Below are 25411 nucleotides of genomic sequence, written 5' to 3' on the forward strand. Positions count from 1 at the left end.
CTTAACTTTAAGTTGGACAGAAGCTTTTCCCTTGTCTCTCCCGAGTTTATTTGATAGAGCAATTTATAGTATCATAGTTCATCGATAAATTACCCTTAAACACTGTGTTCAACTCAAAGAATACTTTATAGTATCACAGTTCATCGATAAAGCACCCTTAAACACAGTGTCCATATCAGTGAGCTCTCTATAGTATCACAGTTCATCGATAGAGGCACTCATAAACACTCACTCAAGCAACCCACTGGTTTTTCCCGCACTCCAGACTCTCTCGCTCACCCTCGTCTGCACATTCTAAGCACCTTGGTTCCCAAACTATGCAAACTCTTCATATTTGTTTCATAGAGCAATTTATAGTATCAAAGTTCATCGATAAATTACTCTCAAATACTCATTTAAGCAACCCACTGGTTCTCCCTCAACAATAATCTCTCTCTTATCTCACTTTTGTTTCGTAACTTAACCAGTTACATCAGAAAACAACTAACAATCAAACCCACTGGTTTTCTTTCCTTTAAAAAGATATATCCGTACTCATCTCAGATAATCTATTAAAATCAGCCCACTGGCTTTACAAAATTTAGTTTCAAAATTTTAGTTTTAGTTTGAGTCCATAAAATCAGCAAAATTTAGTATAATTAAATGCCCTCTTGGCTATTAACAGTCAACGCCCTCTTGGCTATGTTAATATTAATTTCCATCAACTGTTTCACAGCTGGGTCCTCTTGACCCTCAGATAAGAGTACACCTACTCGGAAGACCAGGTTTCCCTATTAGAGATAATTTATCTTGTAATATCATCCACAAGTCCCTTCTCATTAATCGCAATACTAGTTAGTTTATGAGTTACAGAGAGAATTCAGGAATTCAAATGAAAACGCCGGGCTGTCTGTGTTTTCCAAACAGAGTCCAAAATCTCATCAATGTAGGTGAAAAAATGCTATAACGCTTTGCTTACCTTAATTTAAGAAGCAAGCGGCTGGCCAGCCTTAGCAGTTTAACACCCACAAAAAAGAGACAAGCGACTCAGGATGGAGAACATCTCCCCCCGACCGTGAACGGCCTCTGAACGATCCCACTCGGTTGTCCAATGTTCTCTCTTGTAACCCTGCTCGCAGCGCCAATAATGTCGTGGATTTTTTCAGGAGAATCAGAGACGGTTGAGATGTAAAATTCTCTTCAAAGTATTTTATTAAAGAATTGTGTCAGACAGCTTGTAACACAATACTGGTCATAGGGTGTACACCTGGTAAAATGATAATGACAATGACCCAGTTCTGAGTATTTCAGTATATTATATATTGGGTCCAATATTGTTCCAGTAGCCCTGCCTTTCTTTCACTCTGTACTGTCCCAATGACCAGCACTCAAAACCTACAGGCCCCTTAGCTCCTTCTCATAACTCAAGACAACTAGGTGATGCTGTGGCTTTATCTCTATAACATTCCAAGCTGGTACATAAATCCTTCCATGGGTGGTAAAACTCAGTGTCTTTGTTCTCTAACACATCATACAAGTATTTGCTATCCTTACCATGGACCCCCTTATCTCCTCCAGGCCCAGCTGTGGACCTACACATTCATGTTCAAGCAACAGAGAGACTTAAAACTTAATTCATGTAGACCTTAACCATGAAACACATTAAAAGCATACCATATAAAACATAATACTAATCTGTAAGATAAAACACTCAAAATTTCTCCACCATATTACGGATGAATCGCCGATAAAAGTTGGCGAAACCCAGAAACCTTAATAGCTCCTTACGGGATGTGGGGACGGGCCATTCAGCGACTGCCTTGACCTTGGCGGGATCAGGACGTATCTCACCAGCTGCTATGACGAAACCCAGGAACGAAACTGACTTCTGGTGGAACTCGCACTTCTCTGCCTTAACATACAGCTGGTTCTCTAACAGACGCCTAAGGACTCTGCGAACGTGTTGAGTGTGTTCCTGCATAGAGGGAGAAAAGATGAGAATATCATCTAAATACACAAAGACAAACTTATCAATCATGTCTCTCAACACGTCATTGACCAGAGCCTGGAAGACGGACGGAGCATTGCAAAGACCGAAAGGCAAAACGCAGTACTCAAAGTGTCCAGTAGGGGTGTTAAAGGCCATCTTCCATTCATCCCCCTCTCTTATGCGTACCAGATGATAAGCATTGCGCAAATCAAGCTTGGTAAAGACCTGGGCTCGCTGTAACAGCTCAAAAGCAGATGACATTAAAGGTAGAGGGTACAGATTCTTAACAGTAACATCATTTAATCCTCTGTAATCAATACAGGGATGCAGAGAGCCGTCCTTCTTCTTAACAAAGAAAAACCCCGCCCCTGCGGGCAAGGTGGAGGGTCGGATGAGACCAGCACGAAGGGCATCATTAATATATTTGTCCATAGCCTCCCTCTCTGGACCTGATAATGAATAAAGTCTACCTTTGGGAGGCATCGTGCCTGGGAGGAGATCGATAGCACAATCATATGACCGATGAGGAGGCAGGGAGGTGGCCCGGGCTTTACTGAAGACCTGGCTGAGGTCGGCATATTCCGCCGGGACTCCGGTCAAATCGGCTGCCGAAACCTGCGGAGGAGAAGACACAACAGCAGAAACAAGAAACATGACTGAGACCAAGACAAAATAACATTTCTCTGCCAATCAACGTGAGGATTATGCTGTACAAACCACCCATGCCCTAAAACAATGGGAGACAAAGTGTCCTGAAGTAAGTACAGCACAATACTCTCACGATGATTTCCAGAGTTACTAAGACTTACAGGTGTGGTGCAGTGAGTAATCTGTGCCATCTGCTGGCCACGCAGAAAGAAGACCCTCAGAGGATTCTTGAGAGGAACAATGGAAAGACCCCAGGAACGAGCCACTTCTTGGTCAATGAAGTTTCCTTCAGCCCCTGTGTCCAGCAGAGCAACCGAAGAGTTATCCCGCCCGGCGAAGGATATCGTAACTGGCATGGTAGTACAGGGGGTTGGGGAGAATCTAGGTAAAGAAGCGCCCATCATAGCTCCCGACTTCAATGATGGGTGGGGTTTTTTAACGTTGCGTTGCGAAACCGCTGTTCCTTCTCGTGGGTGGATATCCGAAACCTTCCAAGTACCATGGGTTCAGAGTCAGAAGATGGGGTCTTAAGTGAAGATCTGGACATCTCTGCAGAAAAGACTGCTCTAGGTTGTCGTAGTGATCGACGCTGGGCTCGTAGATATCGGCGAGCTTCTATATGGAGAGCTAGATCGATGATTGCTTCTAGTGACTCGGGCAGCTCGTGTGTAGCGATTTCGTCCTGGGTGCCATCAATCAAGCCGTCAAAAAATCGCGCCTGAAGCCCTTCCTTATTCCACTGACAGGTGGCAGCAAGAGTCTTGAACTGAATAGCATAATTCGTGACAGATAGACCAGACTGGGAAAAACGAGTCAAACGGGCAGCTGCAGCATCACCACGTGCAGATCGATCAAACAGTCTCTCCATCTCCTCCTTAAACTCCGTAAACGAGTGATACCACGGGTCATGAGAGTCCCAAACGGCTGTAGCCCAGTCTTGAGCCTTGCCAACTAGATGGGTAATAACATATGCCACTTTAGTACGTTCTGAAACATACCGACCGGGCTGCAGAGCGAAGATGAGAGAACACTGAGATAGAAAGGGATCTCCATTGTAGGGTGGCGGATCAGTGACATGAGGTTCTCTTTCGAGTGAAGATGCTGAATGTTCCCATTGCATACGGTCCAAGCGAACAGTCAAATCCGCGACCTGGGCGGTGAGATCATCAACCACCCGATTGGTGGTAGTTAACTGAGCAGTGTGTTGGCCCAACCATGAGCCTTGTTGTGCCAATGCCGATCTGACTGAATCAGCCTCCGCGGAATCCATGTTTGGCGGGTCCGTTCTGTAAGGAACGGAGACAGAAGATTCCAGAGCAGAGTAATTTTATTAATGCACAAACTGATAACAGTCACCACAGTCACAAAAGTCACTAAAAAATCTCCCAGGCTGGTCACTTGAGCACGTAGAAGTTCCCTGGCAATCTCAGCGCAGGGTGAAGGCAGGGGGACCCCGACACGGGGCAGGACACATAGGCCACTTCCGTGAGCACCGCGTCACGGGAGTACGGGGAAGGGGGAAATTAATTCTCCGTGGAATTACTCGCTAATCGAACCACGGCTCACCCAAAAGGGACAGCTCGTCATCAGCATCAGTCCAGAGCTGTGATTAAAGGAGACAAACAGTTAGTGATGGTAAACAAAGCGCTGAAGTGCAAAAAACTGATCAGCTCTCAGGAGATGGTAATATCAGAGCTCTGGTGACGATGGTAACATCCAGAAGACCTGAGCCTTTCTCCGCAGTGCAGATGTGACTGTATAAACTGAGACTCGAAGTAATCCACTCTCGCTGTAGCGAAGACGATCTTAGTTCAAGAGTTGACTGCTTGCAGGACTGTGTAGACTAAGGAAGCATGATGGCTGGAAGTCTGCAATAATGAGACAGCAGGTAACACAGACTAAAACTTGAGAAATAAACTTATAACTAGACATAACAAGACAGGATGGCGAAATGCATCAGAAGCGCTACTAGTATATTCAATGACGGACCCACACAGACTAAGGGGAATTACAGAGCTAAATACCAATGCCGATTGGGATCAAACAAGCTTCAGGTGGTGATGACGTCAGTGAAGAAATCACATCAAACAAAAACACCTGTGAAAGACGCGCACATGGATAAGTGAGACACACAACAAACATAGGGAAGCAGGAACAAAACAGACCGACAAGACCGAAATCATGACAGACATAGTGAGAAACAGTTGGTCAGGGACTATTTTATCCAGTGGAAGGAAGACTTTTAGTAATTTACTTCATGAAAGTCGCAGAGATACGTTTCTTTTTTTTTGCTTAAATATTTTTATTGTGTGGTAACTTTTTTTTTATTGAATAAGTCAGTGCAAATGGGGTTGCAGATACACTCTAAAACAAACGGTGCTAAATAGCACCAAAAGTGGTTCACTTGCTCGTAATAATAGAGGAACCATTTTTAATGCCATATAGCACCTATGTAGCACCTGTTTAGAACCATATTGTGCTATTAGAACCATATCTGGTGCTATAGTGGTGCTATTTCACTGAGTTCAATGAGTTTTCATAACAAGTTACAGCAAAGATGGCTAAACGTCAACCGTACCGTAGCGCCATTGTTTTTCGTCGAGAGACGTTATTCCTATCAAATGAGGGAAGCATAACATTTCCTGTGTGTTTGGATGTTCAGAAGAAAGCTGGATTTTAAGAGAGACTACGATTACAAAGCAATGCTACTCTATCAATGTTGGATCTGGACAGAATGGCGCAGCTTATGTGAGTAAAACAGTTTAGTCCTATGTTTCACTATAAGTGGCGGCCCGTGACTTCTCTTCCGAGGGAAGCGAAATCATGCTGCACAAGCTTTGAAAGGGTTTATGATAAAAGAGACGCATGTGTGTGTGTGCTTCATATGCATCGAAAGGGTTTATGATAAAATGTGTGTGTGTAAGAAAGACACTAGGGCTTTTCACACCTGAAATTGTTAACCCTGGGTTATTCTAAAACCAGGGTTAACGGAATCCTGGGTTATTTTTTCATGTTTCACACTGTTCAAACTTAACCAGGGGTTAAGAGATAACCCTGGGTAGCTATTCATAATTTGACATTTCACACTGTGCATTCCTAAACCCTGGGTCAGGAGTCTCCAACCCAGCTCCAACACACCTGTCTGTAATTATCAAGCAACCTGAACACCTTGATTAGCTACTTCAGCTGTGTTTAATTAGGGTCATAACATTCTAACCCTGCTTCGTTTCACACACCATGCGGTTGGCACCACAATGCGGGGTTAACCCCGCAAAAGCGGTGCTAAACCTGCTTTCAAGCAGGGTTTCATAACCCTGGGTTAATTTCAGGGATAACCCTGCTTCTAAATTACAATTGTGAAACGCTCCTTAACCCAGGGTTAAAAGCAGGGTTTACAACGAAGATAACCCAGGGTTAAGCACAGTGTGAAAAGTCTACTGTGTCTTTAGACACTCACTTAACATTAAACTGATTACACATGAGAGAAATAAGTATTGAAAGTTATTTTGACTACAAAAAACTGTTATCCAATCATAGCAGTGGGTGTTTACTTCCAAGTCGTCAATGCAGCTGGCCCATCAAAACGGATCATTTCTTAGCCAGCCTCAAAACCAGGGTACAATATGGCCTATTACTTATTGCTTTTGATGTTTTCGGATGTAAAAACATGCAAACGTCATGAGTAGACCTCAGACAACAGTATAAAACAATAAAAACGATCGAGGAAGGGCACCTTTAAAATCTTGCATAATGAAAATTACTTATGTGCTTGAGAAATACAAGTTGTGTTTAATGATGTTTAAACTGTTGTGTTTGCAGGCAGCAGAGGATTAAAAATGGAGATGTGGAATAACAGTTATCCCAGTAATCTAACAGATGTTTTGGCCTATAATGCCAGCAGGTCAGGTTATTCTGTACAGTGGTTAGATTCTCTGTCTTATGTGTGGCCTGCTGAATTGAATAACTTTGTGGCTCGACTGAGTGGTTTCTTTGTTCCGACGGAAACAGACAACTACTACTTTATAATCAAAGGATACTCTATAAACCAGCTATATTTCAGCAAGACAGGTCTTCCAAAAGATAAAGTACGTGAATGATAAATACAATGATTACCTTATAATTTGATTGGAAGTAATCAACCCGAGCATGTAAATTATATATATGTCCATCCTTAGTTTCTTGCTTGAATGCTGACACCCAGATGTATCTGCCACTTAAAAGAGACAATGAATCTGATATTTCACCTCTTTTGAATTTCTTAACGAACATACGGGACTGGATGCCCTAAAAATGTTTTTGGCTTAAATGAAAAACAGGGTACCATAAAATGTATTCTATTGGACCCTTGGCTAAGTATAGTAAACCAGTGGTGAAAAATGTAGGAGTACTATTTGACCCAGAATTTAAATTTGTCAAATCTTGTTTCCTCAACTTGAGACTCGTCGCGAAGATGAAGCTATTTCTTTCTTTTAGAGATTTAAAAATAGTTGTTCATACTCTTGTGTTAGATTATTGTCTCTTTACATAGGATTTACCAGGAAAGACTTAACTTACACTGTAAAAGAAATTACAATGTTATTGCAGCTGGTTGCCGGTAATTTACCGTAGATTTACATTTATGTTATTTACTGGCAAGAGTTTGTTCAAAGTTAAATACATTTTAAATATTAACAAGTCTTTATCTTTACAGAATAAAACTATACAATAGCAGCCTCATGCAAAGCATTCTGGAAACCAGAAATCATCATCAACCTTTTTCTGTTTCTTGCTTCAGATTTTGTTTCCCAGAATGTTTTGCTTGATGCTGTTTTTTAGTTTTACTCTATAAAGACAAAGACTTGTAAATGTTTAATCTTCATTTAACTTTGAACAAAATGTTGCCAGTAAAACACATAAATTCAAATCTACGGTAAGTTACCGGCAACCCAGCTGCAATTTCTACAGAATTTTTTTTACAGTGTAGGCATCCGAAAGCATGTGAGATTGTTATCGGGCATCCGAAAGCATGACCATATCACTCCTATTTTATTTCGCTTTTCTGCTCTGAGTGCTCCTTCAAAAACAAGTGGTGCAGGAGGCAAAAAAACAAACAAACAAAAAAAACAGCACGCATAACACACACTGCCCAAAGAAAATCATTCAAAAAAGGCACCTGCAACTGCCATAAACGCGTTTGGTGTGATCAGCCCCTTATCTTCTGAAACGTTTCTTTTAGTGGTTCCCAGATTTAAACAAAAATTACGAGGAGATCGGGCTTTCTAAGTAGCTGCTCAAGTTATGGAACTCACTGCCCCTTATTAGATCAGCTCAGACAATTTCTAAATCCTTAAAAGCTCTTACTTAAAATCTACTTACTATGGCTTTATAGGCCTTGTATTTTGTGTCTATTTTAATGTACAGGACTTTGCACAACTTTGGTTGTATTGAAATGTGCTTTATAAATCATAAATACAATATATATATAAAAAACTTTTTAATTTTAAGGTTGATATAATTTTATACTTTTTCAGGTCAGGATTGCATATAATCCTTTCACTAGAGACGACTTCTTCTCCTATAGCTTCCAGAAGTCAGAGGTCATGCGGTTAGAGAAGGGAAAGGCGTAAGTGGTTTTTAAGAATTCAGATTGGAAAATTTTGTAGAATTAAAAAAAATAGTTTTTTTAAAAAGCATATGTGTTCTCAGTATTAGCTGTTATTTTTTCTAAAAAATAATATCATATTTAACAATCTTATCCTTAACTATAAAATAATGCTCTGCTTCTTCCATTGTGCTGCAGGTACTACATTGAGGTTCTAGTGCAGAAGAATTATTATGATTATTATTATTATCAAGCTTCAGTTGATGTGTCATTTTTCAAAGACATCAGTCCTTTCACAGACCAGCAGACTTCAGAAGCCATCCATGAGAAACAGCAGATAAATGCTTTCTATGACATTTTTCCAGAGAAACAGGTGAGCTTACAGAAAATGTTTATGTAAAGTTCCAAGAAGGAAGTTAAAAGTGTTACCCATATGTGTACCCATTACTATGGTATAATATTTTGTGATGTTTTAGGTGGTTAGTTTCGAGGGATGGGCACCGGTAAGCGCCATTCAAGAGGTGCAAACTTTGAGAATCAGCAGTGACTGCTTTTCTATGAGCATCTGTGAAAACACATATTACATCCTGGCATACAGAAATTATAAAACAGGTGCATTACTGACTACAGATACTGTAAAAATGAAACTTTTGTTAATGTGTTTATGTTTTTGATGTTTATCTTTTTCTCCAATTATTTTCATTTACCGTCCTCTACCTTTAAACTAAACTGAGTCTTTTCCTTGATCATTTTTGTTGTGTTGTTTACTGATATAGTTTTGCATATTACAGTGCCAATTTCAGTCAGTGCATCAGCGTTGGAGTTACAGATCGCTTTGAATGATTTGTGGACGATTAAACCAGACAATGTTACAGTCACAAAGCAGGAACTGAACACAGAGTCACTTTACAATGTGACATTCAACTCAAATAGAGGTGAAATAAACAAGCATCACAATATAAAGAGACTAATTGATCTATTAAAATTCTTTAACTAAATATTTTGGGACCATCTGAACAAAGGAACATTTTTTTATAACAATATATTTAACAGTATTATTCTCATTTATTAAATAGTTACACACTTTAATTTTAATACTGGGTTGTGACAGGCACACTGGGTTGCAAACACTTCTTCTCAGACTGCACTCAGTTGGTTTCTAACATTCTGTAATTGTTTCAATCTCAGGTGACTTTGATGATCTTCAGTATTGGACTATGGGGCCAGATGTACACATCACAGTTACTGAAGAAGTTAAAGGGAAGGCCAGTTTGGAGAGTTTCACACTGATGTGGGATGGAGTTCCTTCTTCTCCTTTGCCTTATGATGCATCTGAGACTGAGGTTTTGTTTGTTTGTCTGATAAAACTTTAGGCAAAACATTCTTGTACAGGTACATGTCTTTAAACACTTTCATTTTGTGATTTAAAGGTGATGGATGCAATAAACGTGATGCTCTCCGCTAAATGTTCATCTCAGATTCCAACCACTGAGAATGTCAATGTGATATTTTTCAGAGATTATGAGACTGATAGAGTAAGTCCAGCTTGCATTGATAATTAGAATCAAACTAATATCATTTACTGAATTTATAATACGCTGCAAAAAAGTTCTGTCACAATAAACAATACTTAACTTCAAGCATCAATAGGATAAACTGTAGTTTTTTGTCAATGTAGTTTTCAACCAGAGGAGTCCGGGTCAGAGATACTGAAGCTTTCTGTGGCCGCTGGTCTGGAAGGAACCCAGGGGTTATATTTTACTACTACGACTCTGCAATATCTGGAGAATACTACAACCCAGTGCCACTGCAGACATACAATACTGTAAGCATCAGCAAACATCTCATAATCTTCTTGACCCGTTTGTCAACTCAGAATGGAAAAGAAATAGTGTAAAATATAAATTTTTCATTCAATGAAATGTGCGAAATTGTTTTTTTGTATTTTTTGCAGCTCTGCTTGGCCTACAAAGGCCATCTGATGAATAAACTTGGAGTGTACTTCAGTTACAATGATGGTTATTACCAGCATAAGTCTATGGAAATCTCTGTACAATTTGACTCAATGGATAAGTATGTTTAATCCTTTTTAACAAAGAAATCTTCGGTTGGTAAATTTGTTTTCTGATATCCACCTTTTCCTCACGGTTTCCTCTGTTTTTAAAATTTTTTCAAAGATCTTGTTTTTTAATTGTGCATTGCAATTAATATCAATCAAACTGCAGTTGGTTTGTCATAATTAAAAACATAAGCAAAACAAAATAAAAACATGATAACATAATAATAAACATGTTTTGACATTTTTTTTTAAAACAGAGTTATCTCGTTTTAGAACCAAACTGTTAATATAAACTGGTATGGTTCAAAACGTTGACAAAATTTGCATACATAAGATAAAAGCATTCAAAACAATTGGGCATTTGTGCTAAAAAGACTAGAATTGTTATGAAGTCATCCTTCACTTTAGCTTCTCATCAAATTTTTACAGTAATCTAATTACATAATTGAAGATGTAATTACTAGTAATTTTTTTTCTTACCCAACACTTGAACACACAGATTCCAGAAAATTGCTGGCAGTGTAAATAAATCAAAATGAAGTGAACCCGGACAAATCCTGCACGCATGTTCCGTGTATTTTCGTTAATCTCTGTGTGAAAAAGGCTCAACGGGTTCAAACGCGAAAGCCAGGTGAACTCCAAGTTGCCAACTAATGCCACTTGTCAATGATCAGTGTTGGGAAGGATACTTTCAAAACGTATTTTGTTACAGAATTACAGAATACATGCTCAAAAATGTAACTTGTAACATATTCCGTTACGTTAATCAATCTGAGGAACTATTCTAAATACTTGGATTACTTCCACATTGAATTGGATTTTATATAGAAAATGTGGTTTGAGTTTAGATTCTTTGCCCGAGGCCCGGCCGGGCCCTTGATCAAGCATTTGTGTTTTTTAATCATTACTTTATTAGCCTAATTGACGGCAGAGCATGTGAGCGGAGCAGTTTTCTGAAGATTTCGCTTGCTCCAACCACAAATATGTTAAATAAGGGCTGCCCCCGAATAATTTTTTTCTAGTTGATTAGTAGGGGTTCATTTAAGCCATTACTCGCCAAATCACCCATTTATATTAATTTAATTATACTTAGAAGAGAATATAGGCTACTAACTATTGATGGGGATGAGACCGCCTATGTCAAGACTGAGTCTTTGAGGAAGCAAGTCTGAGTCGAGACTGAGTCCTTTAGGAGTCGAAACCAAGACCATAAAAAATATCAGTTTTCATATTTATGATTTAATATCACCCTAGTAAATATTCAACTGTTAGGCCAACAGACCAAGCTAGAATGGGAATTGACCTATGGCTAAACCACGCCCCTAAACACGATGAGCCAATCACAGTGCGCATAGCAACCCAATACACTCAGACATTTTTCCTTCCATGTCCATTGAAATGCATTGCAGTTAGTCAGTTTCATTAGTTTTTATATGTTTTTTCTTGTCATTTTAAGTTTAAAATGGTCAAACGGTGTGAATGGGGTACATGCAACTCCAACACTAGGTATCAAGAAAGGCTGGGCAATGGTGTGTATTTTTAACCCTTTCCCAAGCCACATCTCAATCGAGATAAGTGTCTGCTTAATCCAGATTAAGTTATGCGGTAGACCAAAACACCAACTAAACGTGGATAAATTAAACAAGGATGTCTACATCTGTTCTATTTGAACGTTATGTTTAACATCTCCAATGTAACGTTAGTCTAATATTAGAAAACATTAACATTAGCTTCTAGCTGCGTTGTAGATCATATCACTTAGCTTCATATCTGTAAATAACCGTGATAACAAATGTTATTTGTTATTTGTAATAGCAATGTTGCGCTGAATGATTCATGTAAATACTGTAGCAGCAAACTAACATAGAGGTAACTTACACGTATTAAAACATTGTCACTGACAGAAGACTACGGAGACTGATATATATAAAATGTAACAGAGTTTATTGAATCATAGAATATGCAGATGTAGAGATGAATGTTGTTGGTCTTCAGAGGGGAATCACAGACACACAGACACACTGGGGAAGAGATAATCCGGAAGATGATGATGACGATGATGAAGGGACTCAGGAGAAGTTCTGCAAAGATATAGAGATTAGACAGTCTGGTAATCACAAAGACATAATGTTGTTGTGACGAGACCGGACGATGACTGTGTGTTTGTGAGTGGTATATAAAGGGAAGGCTTGATGAGAGGTGACAGGTGCAGCTGATTAGTACTCAGGTGATTGTGATCTGTGATGATGAGAGGTGTGTGTGGAAGGACCTGGCAAATCCGTGACAGTACCCCCCCCCCTGAGGGTCCGCTCCTGAGGACCCTTGAGCTTTAGGACGCCGAGGAGGACGGCCTCTGGGTCTGGGAGCAGGTTTGTCTGGATGTGCTTGATGGTAATCACTGAGGAGTTCTGGGTCAAGAATGTCATCACGAGGAACCCAGGATCTTTCTTCTGGTCCATATCCCTCCCAGTCCACCAGGTATTCAAGCCGCCCACCTCGTCGTCTGGAGTCCAAGAGCTGCCTGACGGTATAGATGGTCTCATCTTCATCAAGAGGGGGGGCTTCTTCACCAGGTCCTGTGGGAGGAACAGAAGTGACAGGTGAGTGAAATGGTTTCAATTGAGAAACATGGAAAACAGGGTGAATACGGTAGTGTGCTGGGAGACGGAGTTGAAAGGCTACCGGATTGACCTCCTTGATAATGATAAATGGGCCAATGTACCTGGGACTCAGCTTTTTGCAGGGTAACCTGAGACAGATGTTTTGCGTGGATAACCAAACCTTGTCACCAACTTGAAAGTTCGGTGTAGAGGCCCTTCTGGTATCTGCATGCTGTTGATGACGGCGAATGGCGGATTGGAGATGATGATGAGCCGAGTCCCAGACCCTCTCGCTCTCTTGGAACCAGTGCTGCAGTGATGGTACGTCGCAGGGTTCTCCAGTCCAGGGGAACATGGGCGGTTGATAACCGAGTACACACTGGAATGGTGTAAGACCCGTAGCATGCTGGTGGAGGGAATTTTGTGCATACTCGGCCCAGGGTAAAAACTGGCTCCAAGAGTCCTGGTGGTTATGGCAGAAGGTTCGGAGGAAGCGACCCACTTCCTGAATCTTGCGTTCCGTTTGACCATTCGTTTGGGGGTGATAACCTGAGGAGAGACTCACAGTTACCTCTAACAGCTTGAAAAATTCTTTCCAGACTCGAGATATAAATTGAGGCCCTCTGTCTGAGACGATGTCTTCTGGGAGGCCAAAATATCTGAACACATGCTGGAAAAGGAGTTCTGCAGATTCCATAGCTGTAGGTAAACCTTTGAGAGGTATTAGTCGTAACATCTTTGAAAAGCGATCTACCACCACGAAAATACAGGTATTACCTTGAGAAGGAGGGAGATTGGTGGCGAAATCCACACCTACATGTGACCATGGGCGACTAGGGACAGGAAGAGGACGTAGTTTACCATGGGGTAGATGCCTTGGAGTTTTGGCCATAGCACATTCCTTACACCCCCTCACGAACCTTCTGATGTCTTCTGCCATATTAGACCACCAGAAGCGATGTTTTAGCAGCGAGAGGGTTTGTTGAGCGCCCGGATGACCAGTACCTACGGAGTTGTGAGCTTTGGTGATGAGAGGTGTCCGATGTTGCAAGGGTACATACTTCATTCCTGGAGGGCAACCCGGCGGAACATTGGTGGTTTCGGGAATCTCATCTTCCTGACTCCAATCGATGGGACACACAAAGATTTTCTCAGGAAGAATGGTTTCTGGAGGAGAGAGATCTTCATCCGCTATAAACATCCTTGACAATGCATCGGCCTTACAGTTTTTTGTACCTGGACGATAGGAAATGATGAAATGGAAACGAGTGAAGAAAAGAGCCCACCTTGCTTGTCTTGGATTCAATCTTTTTGCCTCGCGAAGATACTGAAGTTTTTTGTGATCTGTCAATACTGTGAATGGGTGACGGGCACCTTCAAGCCAATGACGCCACTCTTCTAAAGCCAGCTTGATGGCCAACAGTTCCCGATCACCAATGTCATAATTCTTCTCCGCCGGGCTGAACTTGTGAGAATAGTAAGCACAAGGACGAACGTCAGATGTTTTCCCCTGCTGCTGGGACAGGACGGCTCCGACACCTGTTGAGGATGCATCCACCTCTACAATGAAAGGTTTGTTAGGGTTTGGGTGAACTAGAACAGGTGCTTCACAAAAGGTTTTCTTCAGAAATTGGAAAGCGTTTGCATTATCTTCATTCCAAGACAGAAACTTTGGTTTACCTTTTAGGGAAGATGTCAGAGGAGTCACAATCTGGCTGAAGTTCTTAATAAACCTCCGGTAAAAGTTTGCAAAGCCCAGAAATCTCTGCAATTCTTTGACTGTCTTGGGTTGAGGCCAGTTTTTAATTGCTGCTACTTTTCCCTCGTCCATACTCACTCCATTAGATGAGACATCATATCCCAGGAATTGTATCTGTGGTTGATGGAATTCGCATTTCTCTGCTTTGACGAAGAGGGAGTGTTGGCGAAGTCTCTGTAGTACTTCCTTGACATGTTGTAGATGAGTTCTGGGGTCACTGGAATAGATCAGAATATCATCAATATAGACAATTACGAACCGATGAAGAATATCTCTAAAAATGGTATGCATGAAGTCTTGAAACACAGAGGGAGCGTTTACTAGGCCATATGGCATCACTAAGTATTCCCAGTGACCAGTAGGGGTCACAAAAGCGGTCTTCCATTCATCACCGGCTCGGATTCTGATCAGATTATAGGCACTTCTGAGATCGAGTTTGGTGAAAATGGTTGCCCCTCTGAGCTGTTCTAGTGCTGTAGGGACGAGATGAAGAGGGTAGCGAAATTTCCGAGTGATGTTGTTTAGGCCTCGATAGTCAATACAGGGTCGGAGACCGCCGTCCTTCTTGGTGACAAAGAAAAATGGAGAAGCAGCAGGGGAGTTGGACGGTTGTATGTACCCTTGTTCTAAAGCCTCCGTAATGTATTTTTCCATGGCTTCCTGTTCTGGTATGGATAATGAATAAATTTTACCTTTTGGTACTGGTTCACCCGGGAGGAGGTCAATCGCACAGTCCCATGGCCGGTGAGGTGGTAGTTTGGAAGCTATCTTGGGACAAAAGACATCTTCAAATTCCTTGTATTCTGAAGGAATGGATACAGAAACATTTTCGTTAGGACTTTCAATGGAAGTACTGCATACCTGGAGTTTTTCACGAGGATAAGGAGGTTTTGGAAGATTTGGGAAACATCTTGGGAAACATTGATTGCTCCAGCGTTTAATTTCTCCTGTATCCCAAGAGAGCTCCGGATGGTGTTCCATCAACCATGGGCGTCCAAGAATCACATCCGCGGTGGAATTCTCCAGGACCAGAAATTTTATCCTTTCCTGATGTAAGAGTCCCACTGTCAGTGTGATTTCTCCAGATCGTTGACGGATATCAGAGCGGTTGAGAGGTTTTCCGGTGATTGACTGCACCTTTAATTTTTGCTCGATGGATTCCTTCTTGATGTGGTACTGTCTACATAACTGGGAAGAGATGAAGTTCCCAGCCGACCCTGAATCAAGGAGTGCAGATACTATAATGGAGACGTTACGATAGGATAATTTCACCTTTGTGGTAAGAGGTGTATAAATATGCTTTTCTGGTTGGACAGTACTCACCAACGCCCGAGGTGGACAGATGGGACAATCAGAGATGAGATGTCCTTTATTTGCACAGTATAAGCATAACCCTTCTTTAATCCGACGTTGTCTCTCTGACAGTGGGATGCGGGTGGAATCCAACTGCATGGGTTCTGGTCCTGGAGGGGACGGTTCTGGTGAGCGGTAGAGTACAAATTGAGAAGGATTACAGGCAAGCATACGATTTTCAGTTCTGATCGCTCTTTGAATAAATCGTTCTAGACCAATACTGTCATCAAATGCAGCCAGTTGTAGTCGAAGATTAGCTTTTAATCCATTACGATAAGTAGTGATGAGGGCTCGTTCATCCCAACCACTAGCTGCCGCTAGTGTGCGAAAACGTAATGAAAACTCTGCTGCCGAATCGTTACCTTGTTTTATATTGTACAGTTCATCACAAATGGAGTTATCACCTACAGGAAATCCAAAGACTTCACGAAAGTGTTCACTAAAGGCTCGGTAGGATTGGAGAACGGATCCATTTTGTTCTCGGATGGAGACTGCCCAGTGTAACGCTTTTCCGGTAAGTAGAGACATGATGAAAGCGATCTTACTGCTGTCTGTAGGGAAACGGTTAGGTTGCATCTCAAAGATAAGTTCACATTGTAATAGAAATCCTTTGCACTCACTCGCTTCACCAGAATATGGGCTTGGATGGGCCATGGTGTGTCTGTAGTAGTTCGTTGCGTAATGTATCCACCAGGTTCTGGAAAGCATCCTGTTGAGACATGGTGTTAGTTGGTTTGGTACGGTCTTCTGTCACTGACAGAAGACTACGGAGACTGATATATAATAAATGTAACAGAGTTTATTGAATCATAGAATATGCAGATGTAGAGATGAATGTTGTTGGTCTTCAGAGGGGAATCACAGACACACAGACACACTGGGGAAGAGATAATCCGGAAGATGATGATGACGATGATGATGAAGGGACTCAGGAGAAGTTCTGCGAAGATATAGAGATTAGAGAGTCTGGTAATCACAAAGACATAATGTTGTTGTGACGAGACCGGACGATGACTGTGTGTTTGTGAGTGGTATATAAAGGGAAGGCTTGATGAGAGGTGACAGGTGCAGCTGATTAGTACTCAGGTGATTGTGATCTGTGATGATGAGAGGTGTGTGTGGAAGGACCTGGCAAATCCGTGACAAACATAGCCGGGTTATAATTATTATAATAATTATAACAGGTTGTAATAATTAGGCTACAGTTAATGTCAGTTAAGGCTCGGACATAAGTAGGCTACACGGGCTCGGGTAGGGTCAGGCTTGATTTTTCTGGGCCCGATCTAACCTCTAGTTCCGGCTCCATTTTTAACCTAGCTCCTGCTGCTCCTCTTCCGACTCCATTGTGACTGATCACGCAAACCACGCATTTTTTCGTTTTCATAGGGCTTCTGGGAAATGCATGGAGTTGCCTTCATTTATTTAGAGAGTGAATAAACGAGTGAAACAGAGAAGTATCCTCATGCAATCCATTGATTTCAACAATGTAGCTGTATTGTAAATACCAACTATTTAAATTTTAACTGTAACGGAATACAGTTACTCATAATTTGTATTCTGAATACGTAACGCTGGTACATGAATTCCATTACTCCCCAACACTTTTAACAATTCTTCAGATAAATGCTTTGGTTGTTGCTACGTCTATATGGGCTGGTTGGTAGTTGTAGAATTGGCCCCACCCCTCCACTTTGTTTAAATTGCAAAGTGACATTGATGAGCTGAGCATTTCACCCAAAGTTGAACATGAGTGAGGACAGAAACAGCCAGCTGCTGGCGTTTTTAAAAGCTAGATGCTTTCATTCTAAACAATTAAAAACATACAGCAGCCACAGGAAATAATATCTTAATGTACATGCACCCTTATTTTTGTTGTGAAACCTTGCATTCTCAGGTGGAAATACACATGTGTGGATCTCCTAGATTCTATTCAGCAAACCCATATAGGCACCGACTACTATCTGCTTTGGCTAAGTTTGTATGAAGAGAGCGCCAACTCTGTTTACTTCATAGACAATCTTCACATTGGACGGGCAACAACTGCTTTAGATCCTAATGGTACTGAGAAATGCTTTTGGTTTTATTTCGATTATTTTGTTAATAAATATACACAAATGGAATTAGGTTTGTTTAAATTTCTTTACAATTTCTTCTTCATGTGTTTGTGCTCAGTTATAATGGAGAGTAGAATGCCACCTGCTCTTGGCAGCTCAGGACCTTTCTTTTACTACATTGATGTGCTGAAACAAACAAATGCTTTACACGTCAGCTATGAGATCACAGCATGGCCATACCACTGTGGCTTTGGCATACCATTGTTTGAAATCGGCTTTCTGCAGGTAAGATAATGAAATGATTTTGCTAAGAGGCAACCTTCCAGTCTCAACCGTGAAGCCAAAACTGCAATTCATCGACAGTCCCCTAGAGATTGGCACCTAAAGGAAGTCAATCCCATAGACCCCCATGTTAAAATGCCCAATTTTACAGCAGAAATAAATATGTTTACAGTCAGGTACAAAAAAGTGTTTTGGTCTATAGCTCATTTTGCCCTTTATTGGACAAATGTGAGGGGTGTGAATTTTTTATAACTTATCTATTTAAATTATCCTAGCCTTAAATAATAACTAAGGGTGTGGCTACTTACAAGTGATTTGCCGCTGCTGCCACTACTGTCAAGTTAGACTGGCATGGTTTAGCAACCAGCCACCTCAGCTCCAACCACCTTTCACCTTTTTGCCAATTTTTTGTTAAATCAGTATTTGACACATCAGCATTTTTATCAGTAAGGGGATTTCCAAGCGGGCCATTGACACAAAATGTCCACCAGATGCAGCCATCAAGCCAAACACCGAACCCACACAAAGAAACCAGAACACCCAAGCATACAAGTTGAGTCATAATAAACAAAGCGAAATGACACTGAACACACTTTATTTAATACTTTGTAGAAAAGCCTTTGTTAGTGATTACAGCTTCTAGATGCTTCTTGTATGAAAAAAAAACAGTCATCTGCATTGCTCAGGAGTGATTCTGGCCCATTCTTCCACACACATAGTTTTTAAAGCTTGGAGGTTCCTTGGGCCTCTTTTATGAACTTTGATCTTCAGTTCTCTATATAGTTTTTTTATGGAACTTATGACAGTTGATTGAATGGGCCATTCAAACAACTTAATTTCTTTTAAACCACTTTATTGTTTCCTTGGCCTTGTGTTTTCATTTTCAGCTTTCTGGTAGATGACAGCAGATTTGTATCCAGAATGTCCTGGTACATTTCTCTATTCATCCTGCCTTCAATAATATGATGTCTTCCAGTACCCCTTGCTGAAAAGCAGACCCAAACTATGATGTTTCCACCCCCAAACTTAACTGTTGGTATGGTGTTCTTGGGATGGTGGGCAGTGCCATTTCTTCTCCAAGCATGGTGTGTAGAATTAATGCAAAAAAGTTCAATTTTGCTTTCATCTGACCATACTATAGTCTCCCAATAATCCACAGGCCTCTCCAAATGCTCTTTTGCAAACTTTAACCGAGCATCAACATGCTTTTTGTTCAGCAATGGAGTCTTGTGTGGTGAGCGTGCGTGGATGCCATGGCGGTTTAGTGCATTGTTTATAGTTTTCTTTGAAACAACAGTACCTGCTGATGCAAGGTCTTCCTAAAGTTCTGCCCGAGTAGTTCTTGGCTCTTGGAGAACTCTCCTGGTTATTCTTTGGACTCAACGGACAGGGATCTTACGCGGAGCACCTGATCGTGGGCGGTTTATAGTGAAGTAATGCTCTTTCCATTTCCGGATAATGGCGCCCACAGTGCTCACAGGAACATTCAGCATTCTGGAAATGCGCTTATAAACATTCCCATCAAAATGCTTTTCAACGATAAGATTCCAAAGATCTTGAGAGAGTTCTTTGCTTTTACCCATCATGAAGTCTTTCCAGTGTGCCTCCTGGGTAATGAGAAGCTTTTATAGGCCAGCAATTAGGAATAAAGCAGCTGATATCAATTAGTACTGATAGAGGTCAGGGTTTCTCTGTCAATACTGACAGATTTCAGGTGATCTCCTGGCTTTCTATGCCATTTTGCACTTTGTATTTTTCATGTGTTCAATACTTATTCCCTGTGTCATTTCACTTTATTTACTATGACTCAACTTGTATACTTAAATGTCCTGATTTCTTTGTATGAATTCAATAATTGGCTTGATGGGTACATCTGGTGGAAATTTTGTGTCAGTAGCCCACTTAGAAATCCACTTACTGATAAAAATGCTGATGTGTCAAATTTGGAGCAAAAGTATTGCTGAATGTATGTAATGTGTGCAGAGAGCATTCGGTTACTGCATTATCTAATTTTTGACAGAGGTGGTGTTAAGCAGCTTTTGCATATGAGCTCCTCATTTGTGTGTTTTTGTGTTTTAATAAGTTTTATTTCAAATCTTAAATTTTAGATTTTTTTGTTCTGCAGAAAATGCCCAATAACACAGAGGATCTGCTGATTCAGCGCCAAGAGAATGCCACAGTCACCATTACCCGCCTTCATAAAGCCAGCCCTCCTCTAACAGGAACCTTTGATGTTTTAGTTTTTGGTCAGCATGTTGAGGGTAAACATGCTGTCTATGGGTTTACTATTTGAATAAGTTAGCTAATTGAAATTCCAATAGTTGCACAACAGTATTTCTTAAAATTATAGATCTACTTCTTCACACAATACTCAACCTACACTTGTTTAACTTGTTTATCATATTTTGTGGTGTGTACCCCAGGCTTGCCAGTAGATATCAGTGCTGTGGATTTGCAGTATGCCCTACAGGGGATTCCAGAGCTCGGTCAGCTGGACGTGCAGAGATCTGGAGATTGTACGGGATACACATGGGACATCCGGTGGCTCACCATCCCTGGCAATCAGCCACTGTTAGAGGCAAGACACAATAAACTCATAAACACCCAAGCAGAATGAACAGCATCAGAGCTGTCTGAATAAAACAATAATAAATGAGGTCTCTTTAATATCTTGATTGTTCTGCAACAATGAGATTAAAAATGGAATACAGTCTGAAACAATAGTACACTGTAAAAAAATGTCTGGTTATTTTTTCAACCCAATGGCTGGGTTAAAGGCAGGGTATCAGATTTGAGGTCAGAATGACAAGAGAATCAAAACAACATGTCTAATGAGACTGCTTTGGTTAAATGGGGATTAAAGAGCACCTGTCGTTCGATTCACAATTTTACATTTCCTTTGGTGTGTAGGTGTGTATTAGTACATTTTAACGAAATGCAAAAGGTACATATCCCAAATAAACGATGACGCTAGTTATCGTCTCCAACGTACATCCAAAGTCATGAAGTACAATATGAATACCACATCACATTCGTTTTATAATCTTAAAATTAATACTTTGATATATGAACCAGATTAATTCTTCTGCTGTGGTTGGAGTGAATCCTTCTGTGACATCTCATGAGGTTCAGCAAGGAGGACTCTTCAAACAGAGAATTATGGGAGACTATCTGCGGATCCCAAAAGATAAACCACAGGTGCATTTCTCACACATTTGATTTATTATACTCTTTATTTTGATATCAATAAAAATGACATTACCAAAACCCATTTGAGAACATTGATTTTAACATGTAATGTTACAGCAACACATGCATATGTAAATTAATTTTATCCATAAGGTGGAGGTTTTTATCAACGGCATCCCATCATGGTGTTCGGGTGACTGTAGTTTCACCTGGAGTGAATCTAAGACACCAACAGTGACAGGAATTTCTCCTACAGAAGGTGCAGTAAATAATAAAGTCAAATATACAATATAAGCTGTAATCTGTTTTGTTTTGATAGTGGTTGATGTTGACTTACATTTTTAGGTTCCAGTGGCTTATCAACTGTTCTTAACATAACTGGATCTGGATTTGATGGTGGCAATGTCACAGTAAAGATTGGTGATGTGGAATGCTCCGTCCAAGAGGTCACCAGTAGTAAGTCAAAATATATATCCAAAAATATCTAAAATTTTTAAAGGTCCAATGAAATCAAAACGAGAGTTTTGTAGCTTTTAATCCATGTCTGTTCACCTTTGAGAGCATATACAGTATACAGTATGATGTAGAATGTAATAGATGACAGCACATTTCATGGGGACTGTTTTATTTTAAGCATTACTTAAAGAAATATTATAGACTAATGTTTGTGTTACAGACAGCTATATAACCTGCAAAGTTGGCCCAGCAAGTGCTGGTATGCAACCAATGTCTCTGAGTTTCTCTGGCCTGGGCAATGCCCGATACGAGAATGGCAAGAGTTTTAACTTCACACATCTGATAGGAGTGACCTCCATAAACCCCACCACAGGAAGCACCGCAGGTACATAACAACACTTTGCTAAAATATATTTGAAAGTGAAAGTACCCACACTTCAAATGTGACCTCAGCATTTAACCCATTCTAGTGAGTAGTGAACACACACCAGGAGCAGTTCACTGCATTAAACTGATGACCATTGGGTTACTAGCCGGACTCTAATCATAAGGATATTATTATGTTGGCTTTGAAAAAGCCAATATATTGTTATTGCTATTAAACTTATTATTATGTTGGCTTGAGAAAGCCAACATACTGTTGTTGCACTTAAACTTATTAGTGGTGCTTGCATTTATGCAAGGCATCACTATTACTATCTTGCATACTTATTATTATGTTGGCTTGACAAAGCCAACATACTGTTATTGTAGTTAAACTTATTATTATTATTATTATTAGTGGTGCTTGCATTTATGCAAAGCATCACTATTACTATTGTGCATACTTATTATTTATAATTATTCTTCTTTTTCTGGACACTTTTTCGGCGCGTAACTCGTCCCGCACGGTTTAACGTAGTCCCACGAGAGAGGGCTCAAATCGACCGTCATATTGAGGAGAGGTGTGCTATGACTTTTATAAGGGATCGGGTGCAGGATTTCTGAAAGGGGGGCGAAAAACCACCCGAAAAATCCCATTGACTTAACATTGCGCCAAACTTTGACGAGTCATAGCTCCGCTCGAGGATTTTATAGAAACATGTGGGATTCAACCGGTGCAGAGGGTGGTATGCTCTGTAAGAACATGGATCACAATGGGGTGTAAGTTGTACCCCTGGGGTGTAAGCGGTGCCCAAAAATGCCCAATGAAAAGTCACTGGGGCAAACTCCCATTGACTTATCAGTGCGCCAAACTTTGACGAGTCATAGCTCCGCTCGAGGATTTTATAGAAACATGTGGGTTACATTATTTGAAGAGGGTGGTAAGCTCTGTAAGAACATGGATCACAATGGGGTGTAAGTTGTACCCCTGGGGTGTAAGAGGCACCCAAAAATTCCCATTGACTTATAATGGGGCAGGAAACATGCCCATATAAGGGAATATAACAGTTCCAGATAGGATATCTTTGCTTTACAGTGTTGTAGAGATAAGTGGGTGGGCTCATTTCACCCGGGCATCCAATCAGTCTCTCAGGATCATCCCAGAACTATTAAGCCACGCCCCTAGCAACAATTTTGGGCACCCTAGCAACATCTTCCATAGACTGCCATTATAAAATGCCAGGATGGATATCTTTGCAGCACAGTGTCATAGAGACTTCGGGGTGGGCTCATTTTACCCAGACATCCAATCAGTCTCTCAGGATCCTTATTGAGTTATTAAGCCACGCCCCTAGCAACCACTTTTGAGCACCCTAGCAACATAACATTGAAACAGTTATATCTCGGCATCAGAACATCGTAGAGACACGGGGGTTGGACCGTTTTACTTGTGACTCGGAGTGTAATCACTGGCCATATCATTGGCCACTCCCAAGCCACGCCCCTAGCAACCAAATATGAGCACCCTAGCAACACAATAAACAAAGCCTTATATCTCCGCATCAGAACATCGTAGAGACACGGGGGTTGGACCGTTTTACTTGTGACTCTGAGTGTAATAACTGGCCAGATTATTGGCCACTCCCAAGCCACGCCCCTAACAACCAAATCTGAGCACCCTAGCAACATAATAAACAAAGCCTTATATCTCTGGATCCGAACATCATAGAGACATGGGGGTTGGGTCTTTGGGTCATGTTAGCTTCATGCTAGCTTAATGCTAAGTCATACTAGCTTCATGCTAGTTTCATGCTAGCTTAATGCTAATTTCATAATAAATCTTGCTAACTTCACGTTAAATCATGCTAGCTTCATGCTATCTTCATGCTAACTTCATGTTAACTTCTTGCTAATCATGCTAACATCATGCTAGCTTCATGCTAATCATGCTAACATCATGTTATCTTTATGCTAGTCATTCTAACATCATGCTAACTTCATGCTAATCATGCTAGCTTCATGCTAACTTCATGCTAATCATGCTAATCATGCTAACACCATGCTAGCTTCATGCTAATCATGCTAACTTCATGCTAACTTCATGCTAATCATGTTAGCTTCATGCTAAGTTTGTGCTAATCATGCTAATATCATGTTAATCATGCTAACATCATGCTAACATCATGCTAGCTTTATTCTAATCATGCTAGCATCATGCTAATTATGCTAACATCATGCATAATTCATGCTAATCATGCTAGCTTCATGTTAACTTCATGCTAACATCATGCTAGCTTCATGCTAATTCTGCTAGCTTCATGCTAACTTCATGCTAATCATGTTAGCTTCATGCTAGCTTCATGCTAATCATGCTAACATCATGCTAGCGTCATGCTAATCATGGTAGCTTCATGCTAATCATGGTAACATCATGCTAGCTTCATGCTAACATCATGCTAATCATGCTAGCTTCATGCTAACTTCATGTTAATCATGTTAGCTTCATGCTAGCTTCATGCTAATCATGCTAACATCATGCTAGCTTCCTGCTAATCATGGTAGCTTCATGCTAATCATGCTAACTTCATGCTAATCATGCTAGCTTCATGCTAGCTTCATGCTAGCTTCATGTTAGCTTCAAGCTAATCATGCTAACTTCATGCTAATCATGCTAACATCATGCTAGCTTCATGCTAATCATATTAGCATCATGTTAGCTTCATGCTAATTATGTTAGCTTTGTGCTAGCTTCATGCTAATGATGTTAGCTTCATGTTAGCTTCATGCTAATCATGCTACCTTCAATAAACAAAGCCTTATATCTCCACATCAGAACATCGTAGAGACACGGGGGTTGGACCGTTTGACTCGTGACTCGGATTGTAATCACAAGTGGATGCCAATTTTCTCCCTAGCAACCAAATACAGTACCCTAGCAACCGAATAAACAAAGCCTTATATCTCTGCATAAGAACATCATAGAGACACAGGGGTTGGATTGTTTTACTTTTGGCTCGGAGTATAATCATACATTGCCCCCAGAATTTTGCCACGGCAAGCACCACTTCACATTTTCTTCAGGAAATGTACCTATCTAG

The 25411-nt window shown here is 40.7% G+C and overlaps 1 protein-coding gene across 1 annotated transcript in view; it reads left to right on the forward strand.

Moving 5' to 3' along the window:
- LOC129454956 (fibrocystin-L) overlaps positions 1-25411 on the forward strand; it is a 120679-nt gene that overhangs the window by 15169 nt on the left and 80099 nt on the right. Inside the window, exons 13-29 of the mRNA XM_073858428.1 lie at positions 6437-6702; positions 8128-8219; positions 8397-8571; positions 8675-8810; positions 8990-9133; positions 9387-9541; positions 9629-9733; positions 9877-10023; positions 10153-10271; positions 17864-18027; positions 18142-18308; positions 20431-20566; positions 20729-20883; positions 21381-21503; positions 21648-21753; positions 21840-21947; positions 22171-22335. Of these exons, the coding sequence (XP_073714529.1) occupies positions 6437-6702; positions 8128-8219; positions 8397-8571; positions 8675-8810; positions 8990-9133; positions 9387-9541; positions 9629-9733; positions 9877-10023; positions 10153-10271; positions 17864-18027; positions 18142-18308; positions 20431-20566; positions 20729-20883; positions 21381-21503; positions 21648-21753; positions 21840-21947; positions 22171-22335 (2463 nt within the window). The remainder of the gene's footprint in view (positions 1-6436; positions 6703-8127; positions 8220-8396; positions 8572-8674; positions 8811-8989; positions 9134-9386; positions 9542-9628; positions 9734-9876; positions 10024-10152; positions 10272-17863; positions 18028-18141; positions 18309-20430; positions 20567-20728; positions 20884-21380; positions 21504-21647; positions 21754-21839; positions 21948-22170; positions 22336-25411) is intronic.

The sequence above is a fragment of the Misgurnus anguillicaudatus genome, chromosome 20, assembly GCF_027580225.2.
Source record: "Misgurnus anguillicaudatus chromosome 20, ASM2758022v2, whole genome shotgun sequence".
NCBI lineage: Eukaryota > Metazoa > Chordata > Actinopteri > Cypriniformes > Cobitidae > Misgurnus > Misgurnus anguillicaudatus.